General features: G+C 44.1%; 1 protein-coding gene across 1 annotated transcript in view; it reads left to right on the top strand.

Moving 5' to 3' along the window:
- Nucleotides 1–19,637, top strand: part of LOC139278130 (dynein axonemal heavy chain 3-like) — a 485,560-nt gene that overhangs the window by 155,546 nt on the left and 310,377 nt on the right. Inside the window, exons 15-18 of the mRNA XM_070896786.1 lie at nt 3,075–3,183; nt 14,430–14,549; nt 17,640–17,810; nt 18,268–18,405. Coding sequence (XP_070752887.1) covers nt 3,075–3,183; nt 14,430–14,549; nt 17,640–17,810; nt 18,268–18,405 — 538 coding nt within the window. The remainder of the gene's footprint in view (nt 1–3,074; nt 3,184–14,429; nt 14,550–17,639; nt 17,811–18,267; nt 18,406–19,637) is intronic.

The raw sequence follows: 19,637 nt of genomic DNA, 5'->3' as shown, positions 1-19,637 counted from the left end.
CTCGGGGTCCGCCAGCCCGCTGACTCCGTTGACTCACTTTTGCGCGGTGCTGGCTTCTGGATCAGCCTCGTCTCCCTGTGCTGTGCCCCAGGGCTGGTGTAAGGGTCGGTGGGGAAGGGAATGAGGAACTGATATAAGGATCGTGGGGAAGGGGATGAGAATCTGCTGTGCCCAGGGTGGGTGTAAGTGTCGGTGAGGAAGGGGATGAGGAACTGGTGTAAAGTCGGTGGGGAAGGGAACCAGGATCCACTGTGCCCAGGGCGGGGGTAAGGGTCGGTGGGGAAGGGGATGAGGAACTGCTGTAAGAATCGGTGGGGAAGGGGATGAGGATCTGCTGTGCCCAGGGCGGGTGTAAGGGTCAGTGGGGAAGGGAATGAGGAACTGCTGTGCCCAGGGTGGGTGTAAGGGTCAGTGGGGAAGGGGATGAGGAACTGCTGTGCCCAGGGTGGGTGTAATGGGTGGTGGGGAAGGGGATGAGGAACTGATGTAAGGGTCGATGGGGAAGGGGATGAGGATCTGCTGTGCCCAGGGCGGGTGTAAGGGTCAGTGGGGAAGGGGATGAGGAACTGCTGTGCCCAGGGTGGGTGTAATGGGTGGTGGGGAAGGGGATGAGGAACTGCTGTGCCCAGGGTGGGTGTAAGGGTCAGTGGGGAAGGGGATGAGGAACTGCTGTGCCCAGGGTGGGTGTAAGGGTCAGTGGGGAAGGGGATGAGGAACTGCTGTGCCCAGGGTGGGTGTAATGGGTGGTGGGGAAGGGGATGAGGAACTGCTGTGCCCAGGGTGGATGTAAGAGTCAGTGGGGAAGGGGATGAGGAACTGCTGTGCCCAGGGTGGGTGTAAGGGTCAGTGGGGAAGGGGATGAGGAACTGATGTAAGGGTCGGTGGGGAAGGGGATGAGGATCTGCTGTGCCCGGGGTGGGTGTAACGGGTGGTGGGGAAGGGGACCAGGAACCATTGCTCCAGCACGAGCTCCAGTTGCTGCTGGTCCCACTCCCAGTGTCGTTCCTGGAGTCTCCCCACACTGGCACAGGGACAAATCAAACAGGAAGATTCACTCTCACCCTGTCTAACCCATTGTGCTCAGTAGAGCCAAGTGTGAACCATGTCTGTGAGCACAGAGGTGTCAGCGGGCTGGCGGGCCCCGAAGTGGCTTGAGGCTGGGAGTGGGTTGCAAACACGCGACCTCCCCTCATCCGACAAAATCCCTTATTCAGCACTGGACAGGTCCCGAGGGAGCCGGATAAGAGGGGTTCAATCTCTTTGATGACCTCTAGTTATACTCTTCCTCACAAGTGGAAACTATCCACTTCTCTCGATCCACTCTATCAAAACCTTTCATAATTTTAAAGACCTCTATTTGGTCACCCCTCAGCCTTCATTTTTCAAGAGGAAAGAAACCCATCCTTTCCTGATATATATATCCTCCCATGACTGGTATTATCCTTGTAAATCTTCTCTGCACTCTCTCCAATGCCTCTATATCCTTTTTATAATATGGCGACCAGAACTGTACACAGTACTCCAAGTGTGGTCTAACCAAGGTTCCATACAGGTTTAGCATAACTTCCCTACTTTTCAATTCCAAACCTCCAGAAATAAACCCTAGAGCTTGGCTTGCTTTTTTATGGCCTCGCTAACCTGTGTCACCACTTTTAGTGATGTGTGTATTTGTACTCCGAGATCCCTTTGTTCCTCTACACCACCCAAACTCACACCCTCCAAGTAACGAGTGACCTCCCGATTCTTCCTACCAAATGTAATACCTCACATTTATCTGTGTTAAACTTCATTTTTCAATTACATGCCCATTCTGTCAGTTTATTAATGTCCTCCTGTAATTTGTTACAGTCCTCCTCAGTATTGACTATCCTCCCAATGTGTTAGTCATACATTTAACAATAAACACAGTTTCTTCAAAAGCAATCTGGTTTCTAAGATTTGCTGTTGAAATTGAGGCTTGTTTATTGTGTATTCTGCCCATGGCCAGTGGATGCTGTGAGCTGGCAATGACTGGGAAATGATTTGACACAACACAATCCCCTGCCTGAATTCATTATTTGTTCATTTGGAGTTAACTGTAATTTTTCCTGATTGATTTTTCTTGTTCTTTAGTTTCCTCGCTTCTTCCGTGACCAGCTTTTCCCTTTTTCATCCCCTTTATAGATATTATTTACTTTGAAAACAAAGATGAAGTAAGCCAACACGGCAGCTCATTAAAATCATTTCAATCGGATGTAGCCAAATCGTAACAGTGATACTGATCTTGACCACTATCTGTGAAGATTGCTAGCACAACTGAAACTGAGAGATTTTGTAAACTGTCCCTGCAGTTTAAAGGAACTGTAATGTATACACCTGTGAGTATGCTCACAGGTTTGTAGAGCTGTTGACAGAGGGCACTTGCATTAACGTTTTATTGTTTTACAGATACAACAAAATAGTTGTAGAGCTATTGAAGCGGGCAGGTCGGAGGGCCTCCTCGTGGGCCTGCTCCCGGGCCTGGCCAAGGTGCCATTAATCGGTCCAGACAGCAGGTGGTCGAGGGGGTCATTCAGCCTTCTCTTCCACAGCTATGTTCGCGCCAGGGTGTCCCTGGAAATGGAGCACGCGGTGTCCACATGTATGCTTGAGGCCTTCCGCAAGAGGTAGGCATCGGAGGGACTGGTGTGCATCATTTCAACAGGGAACAAAATTTTAATGTAATTCGATTTGTATGGTTCCCTTTAATGTTTATTAGTTAATTTGTGGATTTTTGTGCTCCTACAAAAGGGGGCGCTTGAGTTACAGTTACTTTAAAATAGTTGTAGAGCTGTTGAGTTGGGAGTGGCTTAGCCAGTCACATGACGTTAACAAGACTCAATAAAACCCCAGCCAGTTGGGTTCTGGGGATCCACGATGAGGCAGGTGGTTGTGAGCCTGGTGGATGAACTGGTAATGTATAGTGTGATTGTTAAACCTTTTGCTAATAAACCAACTACTTCTTAATAGCAATGTGTTGCTATGAATTCTTAAGCAAAGAACCCATGAAGCAAATACATTACAGGAACCATCAACTCCACCGATTCTCTTTACAGGACCCTGATGGGGGCTTTGCAGCTGAACCTGGGAGGGGCTCCGGAAGGACCTGCAGGAACTGGGAAAACAGAAACCTGCAAAGATCTGGCCAAAGCAGTGGCTAAACAGGTAAAAGAAAGAAAGAAAGGCTTGCATTTATATAGCGCCTTTCTTGACCACCGGATGTTTCAAAGCGCTTTACAGCCAATGAAGTACTTTTGGAGTGTGGTCACTGTTGTAATGTGGGAAACACGGCAGCCAATTTGCGCACAACAAGCTCCCACAAACAGCAATGTGATAATGACCAGATAATCTGTGTTTGTTATGTTGATTGAGGGATAAATATTGGACTGAACACCAGGGATAAATCCCCTCTTCTTCGAAATAGTGTCACGGGATCTTTTACGTCCACCTGAGAGAGCAGACGGGGCCTCGGTTTAATGTCTCATCTGAAAGACGGCACCTCCGACAGTGCAACGCTCCCTCAGTACTGCCCTGGAAGTGTCAGCCTAGATTTATGTGCTCAAGTCTCTGGAGTGGGACTTGAACCCACAACCTTCTGACTCGGAGGCGAGAGTGCTGCCCACTGAGCCACAGACATGGAATGTCCCATACAATACTGTGGGGGAGGAATTACCATACATCAAAAGTTAACAGTGTGTGTATTTTTAAAATCCATTTGCAAAAGTAGTGTGTTCTTCTCTACCCATTGTGTGTCAGAGCATTTGCTCACAACGTAAAAGCTCATGGCCGGCAGCAGCAGGAAGAAAGGCTGACAGCTTTCGACCACAGGGGGCACTTTGCCGAGCAGTGGCTGACAGGAGTTTGCCTTGTAACTAAATCATCCTGACCCTCTGCAGCTGCATAGGGACTGAGAAACACTCAATCAGTTCGCAGATATAGCGATTCTGAATCCATATCCCGCCCATCGCTCTCTTACATGGTTAAGCAATGCCTCAATTTCAAAATTCTCAACTCAATCCCTCCCTATCTCTGTAATCTCCTCCAGCCCCACAACTCCTCCCGCCCCCCACCCCGAGATGTCTGTGTTGCTCAAATTCTGCCCTCTTGAGCATCCCCGATTATAATCGCTCAACCATCGGTGGCCGTGCCTTTTGTCACCTGGGCCCCAAGCTCTGGAACTCCTTCCCTAAACCTCTCCGCCTCTCTACCTTTCTTTCCTCTTTCAAGATGCTCCTGAAAACCTACCTCTTTGACCAAGCTTTTGGTCATCTGCGCTAATTTCTCCTTGTGCGGCTCAGTGTCAAATTTTTAAAATTTCATAGTACTCCTGTGAAGCGCCTTGGGATGTTTCACTACGTTAAAGGCGCTATATAAATACAGGTTGTTGTTGCATTTACCTGCTGCCAAAGCCTGGCTGCACAGGATTCTAAATCCATTCACAAAACTCTTACTTTGAACAGTTGTTGTTCTTTGTTCTGAGAGCTGCAGATCTTCGCCACCATGTCAATAAGAGTGGCTCAGGGGACAGACATCATGATCACAAAGGACGATCTCTTGTCGGCAGCAATACCTCCGCCTGCAATGTGACGTCCCCACTTGTATTTTGATTTGCTTCCTCTCTCATAAAACTTTTACATCTGTTTGTTCATTTGTTGAAGTTGTGATTATCCTGCCCTGTCAAATATCATTTGTTCCATTATCATGAGGAAATAAATATATTTCCGACAATTTTGACCTCTCGGGCTGTTCGAATCATGTTTTGTATTTTATTTCGCACAAGTAGGGAACTCTTGGATATGAGGCTGAATTGTGTTAAGTGCACAGACAGACTATAACAGACAGTATTAATGTGCTTTTTAAAAAATGCTGCATCCATTACATAGAATTATAAAGTATTTACAGCACAGGAACAGGTCTTTCGGCCCAACAGGTCCGTGCTGATGTTTATGCTCCACACGAGCCTCCTCCCACCCTACTTCATCCAACCCAATCATTATATCCTTCTATTCCTTTCTCCCTCGTGTTTATCTAACTTCCCCTTAAATGCATCTATACTATTTTCCTCAATCACTCCCTGTGGTAGCGAGTTCTACATTCTCAGCATTCTCTGGGTAAAGAAGTTTCTCCTAAATTCCCTATTGAATTTATTAGTGACTATCTTATATTGATGGTCGCTAGTTTTTAAATCCCCCACAAGTAGAACGATCCTCTCTACGTCTACCCTATCAAACGCTTTCATAATCTTAAAGGCCTCTATCCGGTCACCTCTCAGTCTTCTATTCTCTAGAGAGAAGATGCCCGGCCAGTTTAATATTTCCTGATCGGTAAACCTTCCAGTTCTGCTACTATTCTAGAAAATCATATTTTCACCTTCTGCAGCGCCTTTTACAATATAGAGGCCTGAACTGTTCATAATACTGCAAGTGTGGTCTAACCAAGGTTCAATACAAGTTTAATTTGACTTCTCTGCTTTTCAACTCCATCCCTTTAGAATTAAAACCCTGTTCTTTGTTTGCATTTGTATGGCCTTATTAACCTGTGTGGCTACTTTTATTGACTTGTGTATCTCATCCCAGATCCCTCTGCTCCTCTTCTCATTTTAGACACTTAATTTCCAAGGTGTATGTGGCCTCCTTATTCTTCCTACAAAAATATGCCACCTCATATTTACCAAATTGAAGTTAACTTGCCATTTACATGCTTATTCTGCAAGTTTATTAATGCCTTCCATCATTTTGTCGCAGTCCTCCTCAGTATTAACAAACGCACAGGGTTTGCTGTCAACCGCAAATTTTGAAATCGTACTTCTGATTCCCGAGTTCAAATCGTTGATGTAAATGGTGAACAGCAGTGGTCCCAGCACCGATCTTGTGGAACACCACTTCACACCATTTGTCAATCTGAGTAGCTGCCTTTAATCCCTATTCTCTGTTTTCTGTTGTGTAGCCAGCTTGCTATCCATTCTGTTACCAGGCCCCTGACTCGACATGTTCTGACCTTAGTCATGAGTCTAATAAGCGGTACCTTATCAAAGGCCTTTTGAAAATCTAAATATTGTACATCTACTACATAGCCCTTATCTACCCTTTCTGTTACTTCTTCAAAGAATTCAATATGGTTGGTCAAGCATGACCTTCCTGTTGAAATCTGTGCTGACTACTCTACTTTATTTTTGGTTTCGAGATGTTTTTCTATCTTTGAGTAATGATTCCTTTATCTTTCCTACCACTGACATTAAGCTAATTGGTCTATAGTTCCCTGGATTTACTCTACCTTCCTTTATAAATATAGGAATCACATTAGCTGTCTGCCAGTCCTCTGGCACTATTCCCTTTTCTAATGATGTTTTAATAAATATATAATAGGGCCTCTGCTATCTCTTCCCTAACCTCTTTTAATATGTGCGGATACACTCCAACCAGATCAGGGGTTGTATCCTCGCTAAGTTTGATTAGTTTATCAATTGTCTCCCCCTCTCTATCTTACATGTCTTTATGTCTTTTTTTTAATCTCTTCTTCTAATGTCATGTCCACCATGTTAGTCTCCCTGGTAAATACCGAGGCAAAGTAATTATTTAAAATTTCTGACATTTTGCTGTCGTCATCTGTCAGTTTATCGTGTGTATCCCTTAGTGCCCCTGTCCCTATCCAGACTTTCCTTCAGTTATTTATGCATCCGTAGAATATTTCACTATTTCTTTTTAAATTCCCTGCTAAGTTTGGAGTTCCTCTTGCCTAGAAATTTGCATCGGTCGGTTGAGCAAAGCGGGCGGTATCGGATCGGACGGCAATGGGACAGAATATCAGATGTTGCGATCAGATTCCGCCCGTTTGGCCACACTGCCAGAGACGGATTTCTAGCTCTCCTTGTTTTCCTAATTTTTGGGGGACTTTTTTCTTAACCTCTTTTTGTATTCCCTTTTGTCATCCTCTCCTTTATTGTCTATATACAGAGTGAATGCCTTTTTCTTCATTGCCAATTTTGCCCTGAACTCTTTATTCGCCCAAGGTGTATCACTACTGGCTAGTTTGATCTTGCTCTTTAGTGGGACATAGTTCTCCTGGACCCCACAGATCACCGGTTTAAATGTTTCCCACTGCTGCTCCATTTCTTTGTTTGCCAGTGAATGTTTCCAATTTATTTTCCCTAGTTCCATTCTCATCCCCTTATTCCTATCCACAGCCCGATTTATCCTTTCCTTCAGGACACAGATCCCACTCCAGTTCAGGTGGAGCCCGTCCCAGCGGTACAGCTCCTTCCTGTCCCAGTACTGGCCCCAGAGTCCCATGAAATAAGGTTGGTGAGACCACACCTGGAGTACTGCGTACAGTTTTGGTCTCCTTATTTAAGGAGGGTTTCAGAGAAGGTTCACGAGGTTGATTCCTGAGATGAGCGGGTTGTCTTATGAGGAAAGGTTGAGCAGGTTGGTCCTATACTCATTGGAATTTAGAAGAATGAGAGGCGATCTTATTGAAACGTATAAGATTCTGAGGGGGCTTGACAGGGTAGATGCAGAGAGGATGTTTCCCATCGTGGAGGAATCTAGAACTAGGGGGCATAGTTTCAGAATAAGGGGTCGTCCATTTAAAACGGAAATGAGGAGGAATTTCTTCTCTCAGGGGGTTGTGAATCTTTGGAATTCTCTATTCCAGAGAGCTGTAGAGGCTGGGTCATTGAATATATTTAAGGTGGAGATAGACAGATTTCTGAATGATAAGGGAGTCAAGGGTTATGGGGAGAGGGTGGGGAAGTGGAGTTGAGATCAAGATCAGATCAGTCATGATCTTATTGAATGACGGAGCAGGCTCGAGGGGCCAAATGGCCTATTCCTGCTCCTATTACTTATGTTCTTATGAAATGGAATTCCTCCTTCCCACACCAGTCTTTCAGCCATGTGCCCACCTTCCTGATCAGCCTATCCCGATGCCAAGTAGCACATGGCTCGGGTAATAATCCAGAGACTACCATCTGTGAGGTTCTGTTTTTTAATTTGGTTCCTAACTTCTGATACTCCTTCAGCAAGACTTCCTCCTTGTTCTTCCCTATGTCATTGGTCCCAACATGGACCATGACAAGTGAATCGTCTCCCTCCCTCTCTAAGTTCCTCTTCAGTTTCTCTGAGATGGAATCATAGAATTATAGAAAGTTACAGCACAGAAGGAGGTCATTCGGCCCATCGTCTCTGTACTGGCTCTTTGACCGAGCAAGGTGTTTCGTCACAAGGTGATAGGAAGGGACAATATGTATGAATATAAAGGAGCTGCAGGAGGGGTCAAAACTAAAAATCATGGTTTAAAAACTAGTATTAAAACACTCTACCTAAATGCACGCAGCATTCGAAATAAAGTAAATGAGTTGATGGCACAAATCATTACAAATGGGTATGATTTGGTGGCCATTACAGAAACGTGGTTGCAGGGTGGCCAAGACTGGGAATTAAACATACAGGAGTATCTGACAATTCGGAAAGATAGACAAGAAGGGAAAGGAGGTGGGGTAGCTCTGTTAATAAAGGATGATATCAGGGCAGTTGTGAGAGACGATATTGGCTCTAATGAACAAAATATTGAATCATTGTGGGTGGAGATTAGAGATAGTAAGGGGAAAAAGTCACTGGTGGGCGTAGTTTATAGGCCCCCAAATAATAACTTCACGGTGAGGCGCGCAATAATCAAGGGAATATTGGAGGCATGTGAAAAAGGAATGGCAGTAATCATGGGGGATTTTAATCTACATATCGATTGGTCAAATCAAATCGCACGGGGTAGCCTGGAGGAGGAATTCATAGAACGCATACGGGATTGTTTCTTAGAACAGTATGTTACAGAACCTACAAGGGAGCAAGCTATCTCAGATCTGGTCCTGTGTAATGAGACAGGAATAATAAATGATCTCCTAGTAAAAGATCCTCTCGGAATGAGTGATCACAGTATGGTTGAATTTGTAATACAGATTGAGGGTGAGGAAGTAGTGTCTCAAACGAACGTACTATGCTTAAACAAAGGGGACTACAGTGGGATGAGGGCAGAGTTGGCTAAAGTAGACTGGAAACACAGACTAAACGGTGACACAATTGAGGAACAGTGGAGGACTTTTAAGGAGCTCTTTCATAGTGCTTAACAAAAATATATTCCAGTGAAAAAGAAGGGCGGTAAGAGAAAGGATAACCAGCTGTGGATAACCAAGGAAATAAAGGAGAGTATCAAATTAAAAACCAATGCGTATAAGGTGGCCAAGGTTAGTGGGAAACTAGAAGATTGGGAAAATTTTAAACGACAGCAAAGAATGACTAAGAAAGCAATAAAGAAAGGAAAGATAGATTACGAAAGTAAACTTGCGCAAAACATAAAAACAGATAGTAAAAGCTTTTACCGATATATAAAACGGAAAAGAGTGACTAAAGTAAATGTTGGTCCTTTAGAAGATGAGAAGGGGGATTTAATAATGGGAAATGTGGAAATGGCTGAGACGTTAAACAATTATTTTGCTTCGGTCTTCACAGTGAAAAATTGCTGGTCACGGGAATGTGGGAAGGGAGGACCTTGAGATAATCACTATCACTAGGGGGGTACTGCTGGACAGGCTAATGGGACTCAAGGTAGACAAGTCCCCTGGTCCTGATGAAATGCATTCAGGGTATTAAAAGAGATGGCAGAAGTTATAGCAGATGCATTCGTTATAATCTACCAAAATTCTCTGGACTCTGGGGAGGTACCAGCGGATTGGAAAGCCGCTAATGTAACGCCTCTGTTTAAAAAAGGGGGCAGACAAAAGGCAGGTAACTATAGGCCGGTTAGTTTAACATCTGTAGTGGGGAAAATGCTTGAAGCTATCATTAAGGAAGAAATAGCGGGACATCTAGCTAGGAATAGTGCAATCAAGCAGAGGCAGCATGGATTCATGAAGGGGAAATCATGTTTAACTAACTTACTGGAATTCTTTGAGGATATAACGAGCATGGTGTACCGATGGATGTGGTGTATTTAGATTTCCAAAAGGCATTCGATAAGGTGCCACACAAAAGGTTACTGCAGAAGATAAAGGTATGCGGAGTCAGAGGAAATGTATTAGCATGGATAGAGAATTGGCTGGCTAACAGAAAGCAGAGAGTCGGGATAAATGGGTCTTTTTCGGGTTGGAAATCGGTGGTTAGTGGTGTGCCACAGGGATCGGTGCTGGGACCACAACTGTTTACAATATACATAGATGACCTGGAAGAGGGGACAGAGTGTAGTGTAACAAAATTTGCAGATGACACAAAGATTAGTGGGAAAACGGGTTGTGTAGAGGACACAGAGAGGCTGCAAAGAGATTTAGATAGGTTAAGCGAATGGGCTAAGGTTTGGCAAATGGAATACAATGTCGGAAAATGTGAGGTCATCCATCTTGGAAAAAAAAAACAGTAAAAGGGAATATTATTTGAATGGGGAGAAATTACAACATGCTACGGTGCAGAGGGACCTGGGGGTCCTTGTGCATGAATCCCAAAAAGTTAGTTTGCAGGTGCAGCAGGTAATCAGGAAGGCGAATGGAATGTTGGCCTTCATTGCGAGAGGGATGGAGTACAAAAGTAGGGAGGTCCTGCTGCAACTGTACAGGGTATTGGTGAGGTCACACCTGGAGTACTGCGTGCTTACTTAAGGAAGGATATACTAGCTTTGGAGGGGGTACAGAGACGATTCACTAGGCTGATTCCGGAGATGAGGGGCTTACCTTATGATGATAGATTGAGTAGACTGGGTCTTTACTCGTTGGAATTCAGAAGGATGAGGAGTGATCTTATAGAAACATTTAAAATAATGAAAGGGATAGACAAGATAGAGGTAGAGAGGTTGTTTCCACTGGTCAGGGAGACTAGAACTAGGGGGCACAGCCTCAAAATACCGGGGAGCCAATTTAAAACCGAGTTGAGAAGGAATTTCTTCTCCCAGAGGGTTGTGAATCTGTGGAATTCTCTGCCCAAGGAAGCAGTTGAGGCTAGCTCATTGAATGTATTCAAATCACAGATCGATAGATTTTTAACCAATAAGGGAATTAAGGGTTATGGGGAGCGGGCGGGTAAGTGGAGCTGAATCCACGGCCAGATCAGCCATGATGTTGTTGAATGGCGGAGCAGGCTCGAGGGGCTAGATGGCCTACTCCTGTTCCTAATTCTTATGTTCTTATGTCCCAAATCCCCGTCTTTCTTGCGTAACCCTGTAAGTTCTTCATCCTTATACCTGTCCAACACTCATTTAAAATTAGTTATTCGATCAGCTTCCACCACCTTTAAAGGTAGAATGTTTCAGTTCCTGACAAATCTCTGAATGAAAAAAATTCTCCTCATCTCCCCTCTAGAGGCGGCTCACCACCACTTTGTCATGGGCAATCAGGGATGGGCAATAAATGCTGCCCTTGTCAGCAACGCTCACATCCAATGAATGAATAAATAAAAAAGATCTATTGCCAATGATTTTGAATCTCTGATCTCTGGTTATTGACCCACTTGCCTGAGGGAATAATATTTCTCTATCTACTCCATCAAAACCTCTCATCATCTTTAAACCTCTATAGGTCACCTCTTAACCTTCTCTGTTCCAAGGAGAACAGTCCTAACTTTTCCAACCTCTCCTCAGAACTGAAGTCCCTCATCCCTGGTAACATCCTGGGAAACCTCCCCTCTAGGGTCGTTACATCGTTCCTGGAGTGTGGTGTCCAGAATTGTCCACAATACTCCAGCTGGGACCAGTGATTTATAAAGTTCTAGCATCATCTCTTTGCATTTATATTCTCTGCCTCTGTTTATAAACACAAGTAATCCTTATGCTTTTATAACCACCTTATCAACTTGCCCTGTCACCTTTTAGGATTTGTGTATATGGACACCAAGGTCTCTCTGCTCATCTACACTTTTCAGAATCGTACCATTTATAGTATACTGTCTTTCCATATTAATCCTCCCAAAGTTCATCACTTTACATTTTTCCAACCTCTCCTCAGAATTGAAGTCCCTCATCCCTGGTAACATCCTGATAAACCTCCTCTGTACCCTTTCTAAGGCCTTCACATCTTTCCTAAAGTGCAACATCCCCACTGACACCTGGGAGTCCCTGGCCAAAGACCGCCCTAAGTGGAGGAAGTGCATCCGAGAGGGCGCTGAGCTCCTCAATCTCGTCGCCGAGAGCATGCAGAAATCAAGTGCAGGCAGCGGAAAGAGCGTGCGGCAAACCTGTCCCACCCACCCCTTCCCTCAACGACTGTGACAGAGACTGTGTTTCTCATATTGGACTGTACAGTCACCTAAGGACTCATGTTAAGAGTGGAAGTCTTCCTGGTTCTGAGGGACTGGCTGTGATGACTTTACATTTCTCTGCATTGAACTGTATCTGCCACGCTTCTGCCCATCTCACCATCCTGTCTGTGTCATTCTGAAGTCTACAACAATCCTCATCACTATCTACTACTTTGCCAAGTTTCGTATCATCTGTAAATTTTATAATGCTGCTCCCTATACCCGAGTATAAGTAAGTTATAAAAATTGCAAAGAGTAATTGACCCAAAACAGACCCTTGGGGAATGTCACTGCAACCCACCTCCCAGTTTGATGACCATCCATCACCACCCTTTACCTTCATCTTTGTACCAGGTAGGCATCTGCAGAGGTCTTTATCCCCCTAATTATCGATTCCCCTATGATTATAACCTGCCTATTATGCTCTTCCTCCCCTTGAATTGTCTCCTGCTCCATGGTGCCATGGTTAGGCTGCCCATCCTGCAGCCTGTATCCTTATCCTCACAGGTAGCAAGGACAGGACCAGAGCCTGTGGGAGCTCCTGCTCTATCTCTCCTTGATTCCCCTTACCCTGCTGATGGACAGTCACACCCACCCCTTCCTGCGAGGTTGTCCTCCGAGGTGTGACTGCACTCTGGAGAAAACTATCCAGAACTTCTTCCCCCTTCCTCAAGTGTCAGAGTGTCTCGAACTTGCACTCCAGCTTAAAGATTCTGAACCGGAGTGTCTCAAGCCGCAGACATTTACTGCCGATGTGGCAATTCTAGACAGTCTCACTATCCACAAACAGGGCCATGGGGAGAGAGTGGGACTGTGGGATTAGTTTGGGATTGACACAGGGCTACGGGGAGAGAATGGAGCAGTGGGATTAGTTTGGGATTGATACAGGGTCATGGGGAGGGAGTGGGACAGTGGGATTAGTTTGGGATTGATACAGGGCTATAGGGAGAGAGTGGAGCAGCCTGGGACTGGCTATTTCAATGTTAAATTTCGCTAATGCGCGAAACTGTGAATGTTGTAGACTGTGAAATATAAATGAGGGGTGCATTGGATGGCCTGCACTGTAAGTTTGACGGGAGTCCCTCAGAACAGCTTCAAAATTGGCTGGGACCCTGATGCACCGAGTCTCGGCCCTGCAAGTTGGAGCCTCGGCTCACCCCTATGATTTAAGGGACTCTGAGTCGGGGTCCTGTCCAGCATCGGCCCAGGTGTGCCTGCCCTTAGCAGGGGGAGCTCGCCAAGACCAAAGGAAGAGGAGCTCTCCTGGGGGTTCGTGGCAGGGTCGAGAGTGGGCAGTTTTTATCAGCGTGTTTTTTAATAGGGGAGAGACACAGAGGACCCCTCACCCCACCACCGATGGCCCGCTCATGGAGGTACAACCCCTGACCCAGCCAATGTCGGTGGGACCAGTAATGGTGGTCCCAGTGTATTGCACCCTACTGATTTTCTGGGCCTACAAAGTCTAGTCCTGCTAACCTGTCCCTTTCAACATATGTAATAACATAAACAATAGGAGCAGGAGTAGGTCATTTAGCCCCTCGAGCCTGCTCCGCCATTTAATACGATCATGGCTGATCTGATTATAGTCTCAGGTCCACTTCCCCGCCTGCTCCCCATAACCCCTTATCGGTTAATAAACTGTCTATCTCTGTTTTAAATTTATTCAATGACCCGCTTCCATAGCTCTCTGAGGCAGCGAATTCCACAGATTTACAACCCTCTGAGAGAAGAAATTCCTCCTCATCTCAGTTTTAAATGGGCAGCCCTTTATTCTAAGATTATGGCCCCTAGTTCTAGTCTCCCCTATCAATGGAAACATCCTCTCTGCCTCCACTTTGTCAAGCCCCCTCATAATCTTAGACGTTTCGATAAAATCGCCTCTCATTGTTCTGAATTCCAATGAGTGGAGGCCCAACCTACTCAACCTTTCCTCATAAGTCAACCCCCTCATCCCCGGAATCAACCTAGTGAACCTTCTCTGAACTGCCTCCAAAGCAAGTATATCCTTTCGTAAATATGGAAACCAAAACTGCACACGGTATTCCAGGTGTGGCCTCACCAATACCCTATATATGTTTTCAGCATGCTGTTCTTTATGTCTATGTTACAAGAGCTATTCAATAATCTTCTATTTTACAGTGCGTGGTGTTTAACTGTTCGGATGGGCTAGACTATAAAGCCATGGGGAAGTTTTTCAAAGGTCTTGCACAGTGCGGAGCCTGGGCTTGTTTTGATGAATTTAATCGCATAGAGTTAGAGGTAATTTAAACAACAATGTTTCACAAATCAGTTTTAAACAAAATGTTATTATGACTGTTGTATTAATGGACAATCACTGCAGAAATGACAATTGTTAGTGTTTCATACTGACTGTTTGAAATGACAAAGTTATGCAAATGAAATGTAAAACTTTTTTAAAAATTGGCAATTAGCATTTTTCTAATGATTTTTGATATGAATGAGAAATACATTTTTATTTTATGAATTCACTACCACAAACCTGTATTTATATTTTACTTTGATTTATTTTTATGCAATCAGTGGCATTTTCCAGTATATCTATTTGTCTATGTATTATCAAAAGTCCTGCATATGTCTACAGAACAGAAAACAGACAATCGGGGTTAAAGGTAGATACTCAGATTGACAAATGGTAGGAAGTGGTGTTTCACAGGATCGGTGCTGGGACCTCTATTTTTCAACATTTATATAAACGATATGGACTCGGGAATCGAAAGTACAATTTCAAAATTTGCGGACAACATCAAATTGGGGGTGCAGTTAATACAGAGGAAGACTGCGACAAAATATAGGAAGTCATTAATAAAGTTGCAGAATGGGTGTGTAATTGGCAAATTAATTTCACTATAGGTAAGTGTGAGGTGGTACATTTTGGTAGGAAGAATAGGGAGGCCACATACTCTTGGAAAATATGTGATCGAGGAGCAGAGGGATCTGGGGGTATAGATACACAAATCACAAAAAATTGCCTCATAGGTTAATAAGGCCATAAAATAAGCAACAAAGCACTGGGATTAATTTCTAAAGGGATAGAATTGAAAAGCAACAAATTTATATTAAACTTCTATCAAACTTAGACCATACTTGGAGCACCGTACACAGTTCTGGTCTCCGTATACCTTGGTTAGACCACACTTGGAGCACTGTGCACAGTTCTGGTCTCCGTATACCTTGGTTAGACCACACTTGGAGCACTGTGCACAGTTCTGGTCTCCGTATACCTTGGTTAAACCACACTTGGAGCACAGTTCTGGTCTCCGTATACCTTGGTTAGACCACACTTGGTGTAACGTGCACAGTTCTGGTCTCCGTATACCTTGGTTAGACCACACTTGGAGCACCGTGCACAGTTCTGATCTCCGTATACCTTGGTTAGACCACACTTGGAGTGCTGTGCACAGTTCTAGTCTCTGTATACCTTGGTTAGACCACACTTGGAGTACTGTGCACAATTCTGGTCTCCGTATACCTTGGTTAGACCACACTTGGAGTATTGTGCACAGTTCTGGTCTCCATAATATAAAAAGGATACAGAGGCACTTGATAGGGTGCAAAAATGATTTACAAGGATGATATCAGAACTGAGAGGTTTTAACTATCAGGAAACACTGCACAGGCTGGGTCTCTTTTCTCTAGAAAAGAGAAGGTTGAGTGGCGACCTAATAGAGGTCTTTAAAATTATAAAGAGATTTGATAGGATAGACATAGAGAAGATATTTCCACTTGTGGGAATTCAAAAAATAGGGACCATAAATATAAAATAGTCACTAATAAATCCAATGGGGAATTCAGGAGAAACTTCTTTACCCAGCGAGTGGTGAGAACGTGGAACTCGCTGCCACAGGGAGTGGAGGGGTGAATAGCATTGATGCCTTTAAGGGAAGCTCGGTAAGTACATGAAGGAGAAAGGGATAGAGGGTTATACAGATAGGGTGAGTTGAAGTGGGGTGGGAGGAGGCTCATGTGGAGCATAAATACCAGCACGGACCAGTTGTTCTGGATGGCCTGTTTCTGTGCCGTACATTCGATGTAATTCCAAGTCCAACTTCTTCAGGTCACAATTCTTGGTCGCTCCTGTCTGTCAACATTGAAACTGCTAATGTAAACGTTCAGACCAGAAATATTGTATGTAAACAGTAACCTGTAACAGTGTAGCTGCTGGCTTAGGTCAGTAGGTGGTGCTGTGGAGTGAATTTCTCTCCGCTAACATCGTCACCATCTGATGCCTAAAAACTTTATTTTTCCGCAACCAAATGTTAGCAAGATTGCAGAGTTTGCTTGTATAATAAATAAAATTAGCATTTTAATCCCTTGTTTACAAAAAGATCAGTGACACATTTGTGTGTCAAACAGACATAGTCACTGCAAAATAATCTTTAAAACTCTTTCAGATTTCCCGGAAGAATTCTTCCTCTCTTTTGAAGGATAACTTAAGTGTAATTAAAAAAATCAAAGTGGTGATTGTGGCATGTTGAATATTAAAAGAAAGAAATGGAAGCTATCAAATAAGAATGGATTTGCACCTTTTCATCAAATGTTATGAGCACATTCCCAGAGTGATTAACTGCCCATTTGAAGCTGGCTTTGAATCAACAGATGACAATCCCACTGATCGTCATTAAGATAACGATGGAAGAGGAATTGCAGCCTATTGAGGAAAGATGTTAGAACATATGAACATAATGAAATAGGACCAGGAGTAGACCATTTGGGATCCTCGTGCCTGCTCTGCCATTCAACAAGATCATGGCTTATATTAGCAAACTGCGATTTTGTTAACATTTGGTTGATGAAAAATAAAGTTTTCATGCATAAGATGGTGACGATGTTAGTGGAGAGAAATTCACTCCACAGCACCACCTACTGGCCTAAGCCAGCAGCTACATTGTTACAGGTTTCTGTTTACATACGATATTTCTGGTCTGAACATTTACATCACTTTCCTGCCCGCTCCCCATAACCCTTGACAACCCTATCGTTCAAAAATCTGTCTATCTCCACCTTAAATATATTCAAAGACAGCTCTCTGGGGCAGAGAATTCCAAAGATTTACGACCCTCTGAGAGAAGAAATTGCTCCTCATCGCCGTTTTAAATGTGCGACCCCTTATTCTGAAACTATGGCCCCTAGTTCTAGATTCCATCACGAGAGAAAACATGCTCTCTGCATCCACCCTGTCAAGCCCTCTCAGAATCTTACATGTTTCAATAAGTTGAAGGATCAAACTCAAACACAGTTTATCTCTGTGTTTTCTCCAACAATTATGAAAGTGATGAATTAGTTTTAGGTCCAGACTGTTTACTAATGATTTTCTTGTCTGCCCTGCAGGTGTTGTCTGTCGTGGCACAGCAGATCCAGACCATCCAGCGGGCAGTTTCAGAACAAGCGCAGACATTTGTGTTTGAAGGGACGGAGATCTCGCTGGACCGGTCGTGCTGCGTGTTTATCACTATGAACCCTGGCTATGCTGGCAGGGCTGAGTTACCCGACAATCTCAAGGTCAGTGCTGCAGCCTAGAGGCTGAATTAGATCAATCATCACCAACGGTGTAAAGCACAATTAATGAGCCAAACTTGGTGACAATACGCACTCTGACTGTGGGAAATTGCTAATTGCATGTCAATCGCCTTTCCTTTATTAAAACCAGCAATACTTTAATTCAATGATTAATATCTAGCATGCATTCTGCACGGCTATTGACACTTGAAGTTATAAAATTGATGTGACTTTGGGGAAAGAATGGAAAAGTGTCTGACCTGACCTGCCCTTGGCAGTTTGATAACTGGCAGGGCAGGATACTGAACCCTCCCTGATCATTCACCAAACCCTGATCGGCTGTGTTATATTTCTCATATAGATCAGTGTGAGCAGTGCGTGATATCAGTGAGCAGTGTGTGATATCAGTGAGCAATGTGAGCAGCAGTGAGATGCATTTAACTGTCCAGTATTCCACCAGGTGCTGTTCCGTACTGTGGCCATGATGGTCCCAGATTATGCTCTCATCGCTGAAATCTCCCTCTACTCCATGGGATTTGTAACTGCTCGAATTCTTGCTGCCAAAATCGTCGCGATATACAGACTCTGCTCAGAACAGGTAAATAATACTCTGCGTTGAAGTGAAATACACAAACCTTCGGTTATTGTACCAATAACACTTCCAGTTCCTTTTATTTCGAGCTCCTCTGTTCAAGCTCCTGTTCTGGCACAGGGATCCCGGCTGCAAGATTCTCTTTGCCTGGTTCAGCAGCTCAAAGCAACCATCGTTATTCTGGGTTATCTGAGTGTGGAGCTAGAACCCATGATTGAGAGAAGGTTTTAATGTTGATTGATTTAAGATTTGATACTTTGTTTAAAAGCTTTTGATCCAAAATGTTGCTTTGAGTGACAACGACAAAATAAACATCTGGTAGATTGAATCAATTGGCCCGGAATTTCCTGGATTATCGAAAATGGAACCCATGCCATATTCTTCTTCTCTGAAAATTAAAGTTTGTAGCCTTCAAACCATCATTTACTCTTCAGGCTCGGCATGTTTACAAAAATGAAATTGTAGAAGCTTTTAAATTTCTAATGTAGCTCTACTACTACAAAAAAATAATTCAAAAATCCAGATAATACAATGCAGCTCCCAGTGAGCGGAACAGTAAGCACAAGAATCGCTGTAAAGTGCCGTAAATAGTGACTGTGGTCCATTCCCGCAGAAATCTAGATTAGTGCAGGAGGTTTGCGTGAGCTGCTCTTTGCATGGGGTGGGGATATGCTAATGAGTGGGGGAGAGTGGAATCGCCGCAAAAGATAAGAGCTTACGGGGTTGGGGATAATATATTAGTATGGATAGAGGATTGGCTAACAAACAGAAAGCAGAGAATCGGGATAAATGGGTAATTTTCCAGTTGGCAAACAGTAACTAGTGGGGTGCCGCAGGGATCGGTGCTGGGTCCTCAGCTATTTAGAAACATAGAAAACATAGAAATATAGAAAATAGGTGCAGGAGTAGGCCATTTGGCCCTTCGAGCCTGCACCATCATTCAATATGATCATGGCTGATCAAGCAACTTCAGTACCTCATTCCTGCTTTCTCTCCATACCCCTTGATCCCTTTAGCTGTAAGGGTCATATCTAACTCCCTTTTGAATATATCTAATGAACTGGCCTCAACAAATTTTTCTGTGGTAGAGAATTCCACAGGTTCACAATTCTCTGAGTGAAGAAGTTTCTCCTCATCTCGGTCCTAAATGGCTTACCCCTTATCCTTGGACTGGCCCCTGGTTCTGGACTTCCCCAACATCGGGAACATTCTTCCTGCATCTAACCTGTCCAAACCCG

This window comes from Pristiophorus japonicus, chromosome 13 (genome assembly GCF_044704955.1).
Source record: "Pristiophorus japonicus isolate sPriJap1 chromosome 13, sPriJap1.hap1, whole genome shotgun sequence".
Taxonomy (NCBI): domain Eukaryota; kingdom Metazoa; phylum Chordata; class Chondrichthyes; family Pristiophoridae; genus Pristiophorus; species Pristiophorus japonicus.
The sequence above is the reverse complement of the archived record's forward strand: the minus strand, read 5'-3'. Positions and strand labels throughout refer to the sequence as shown.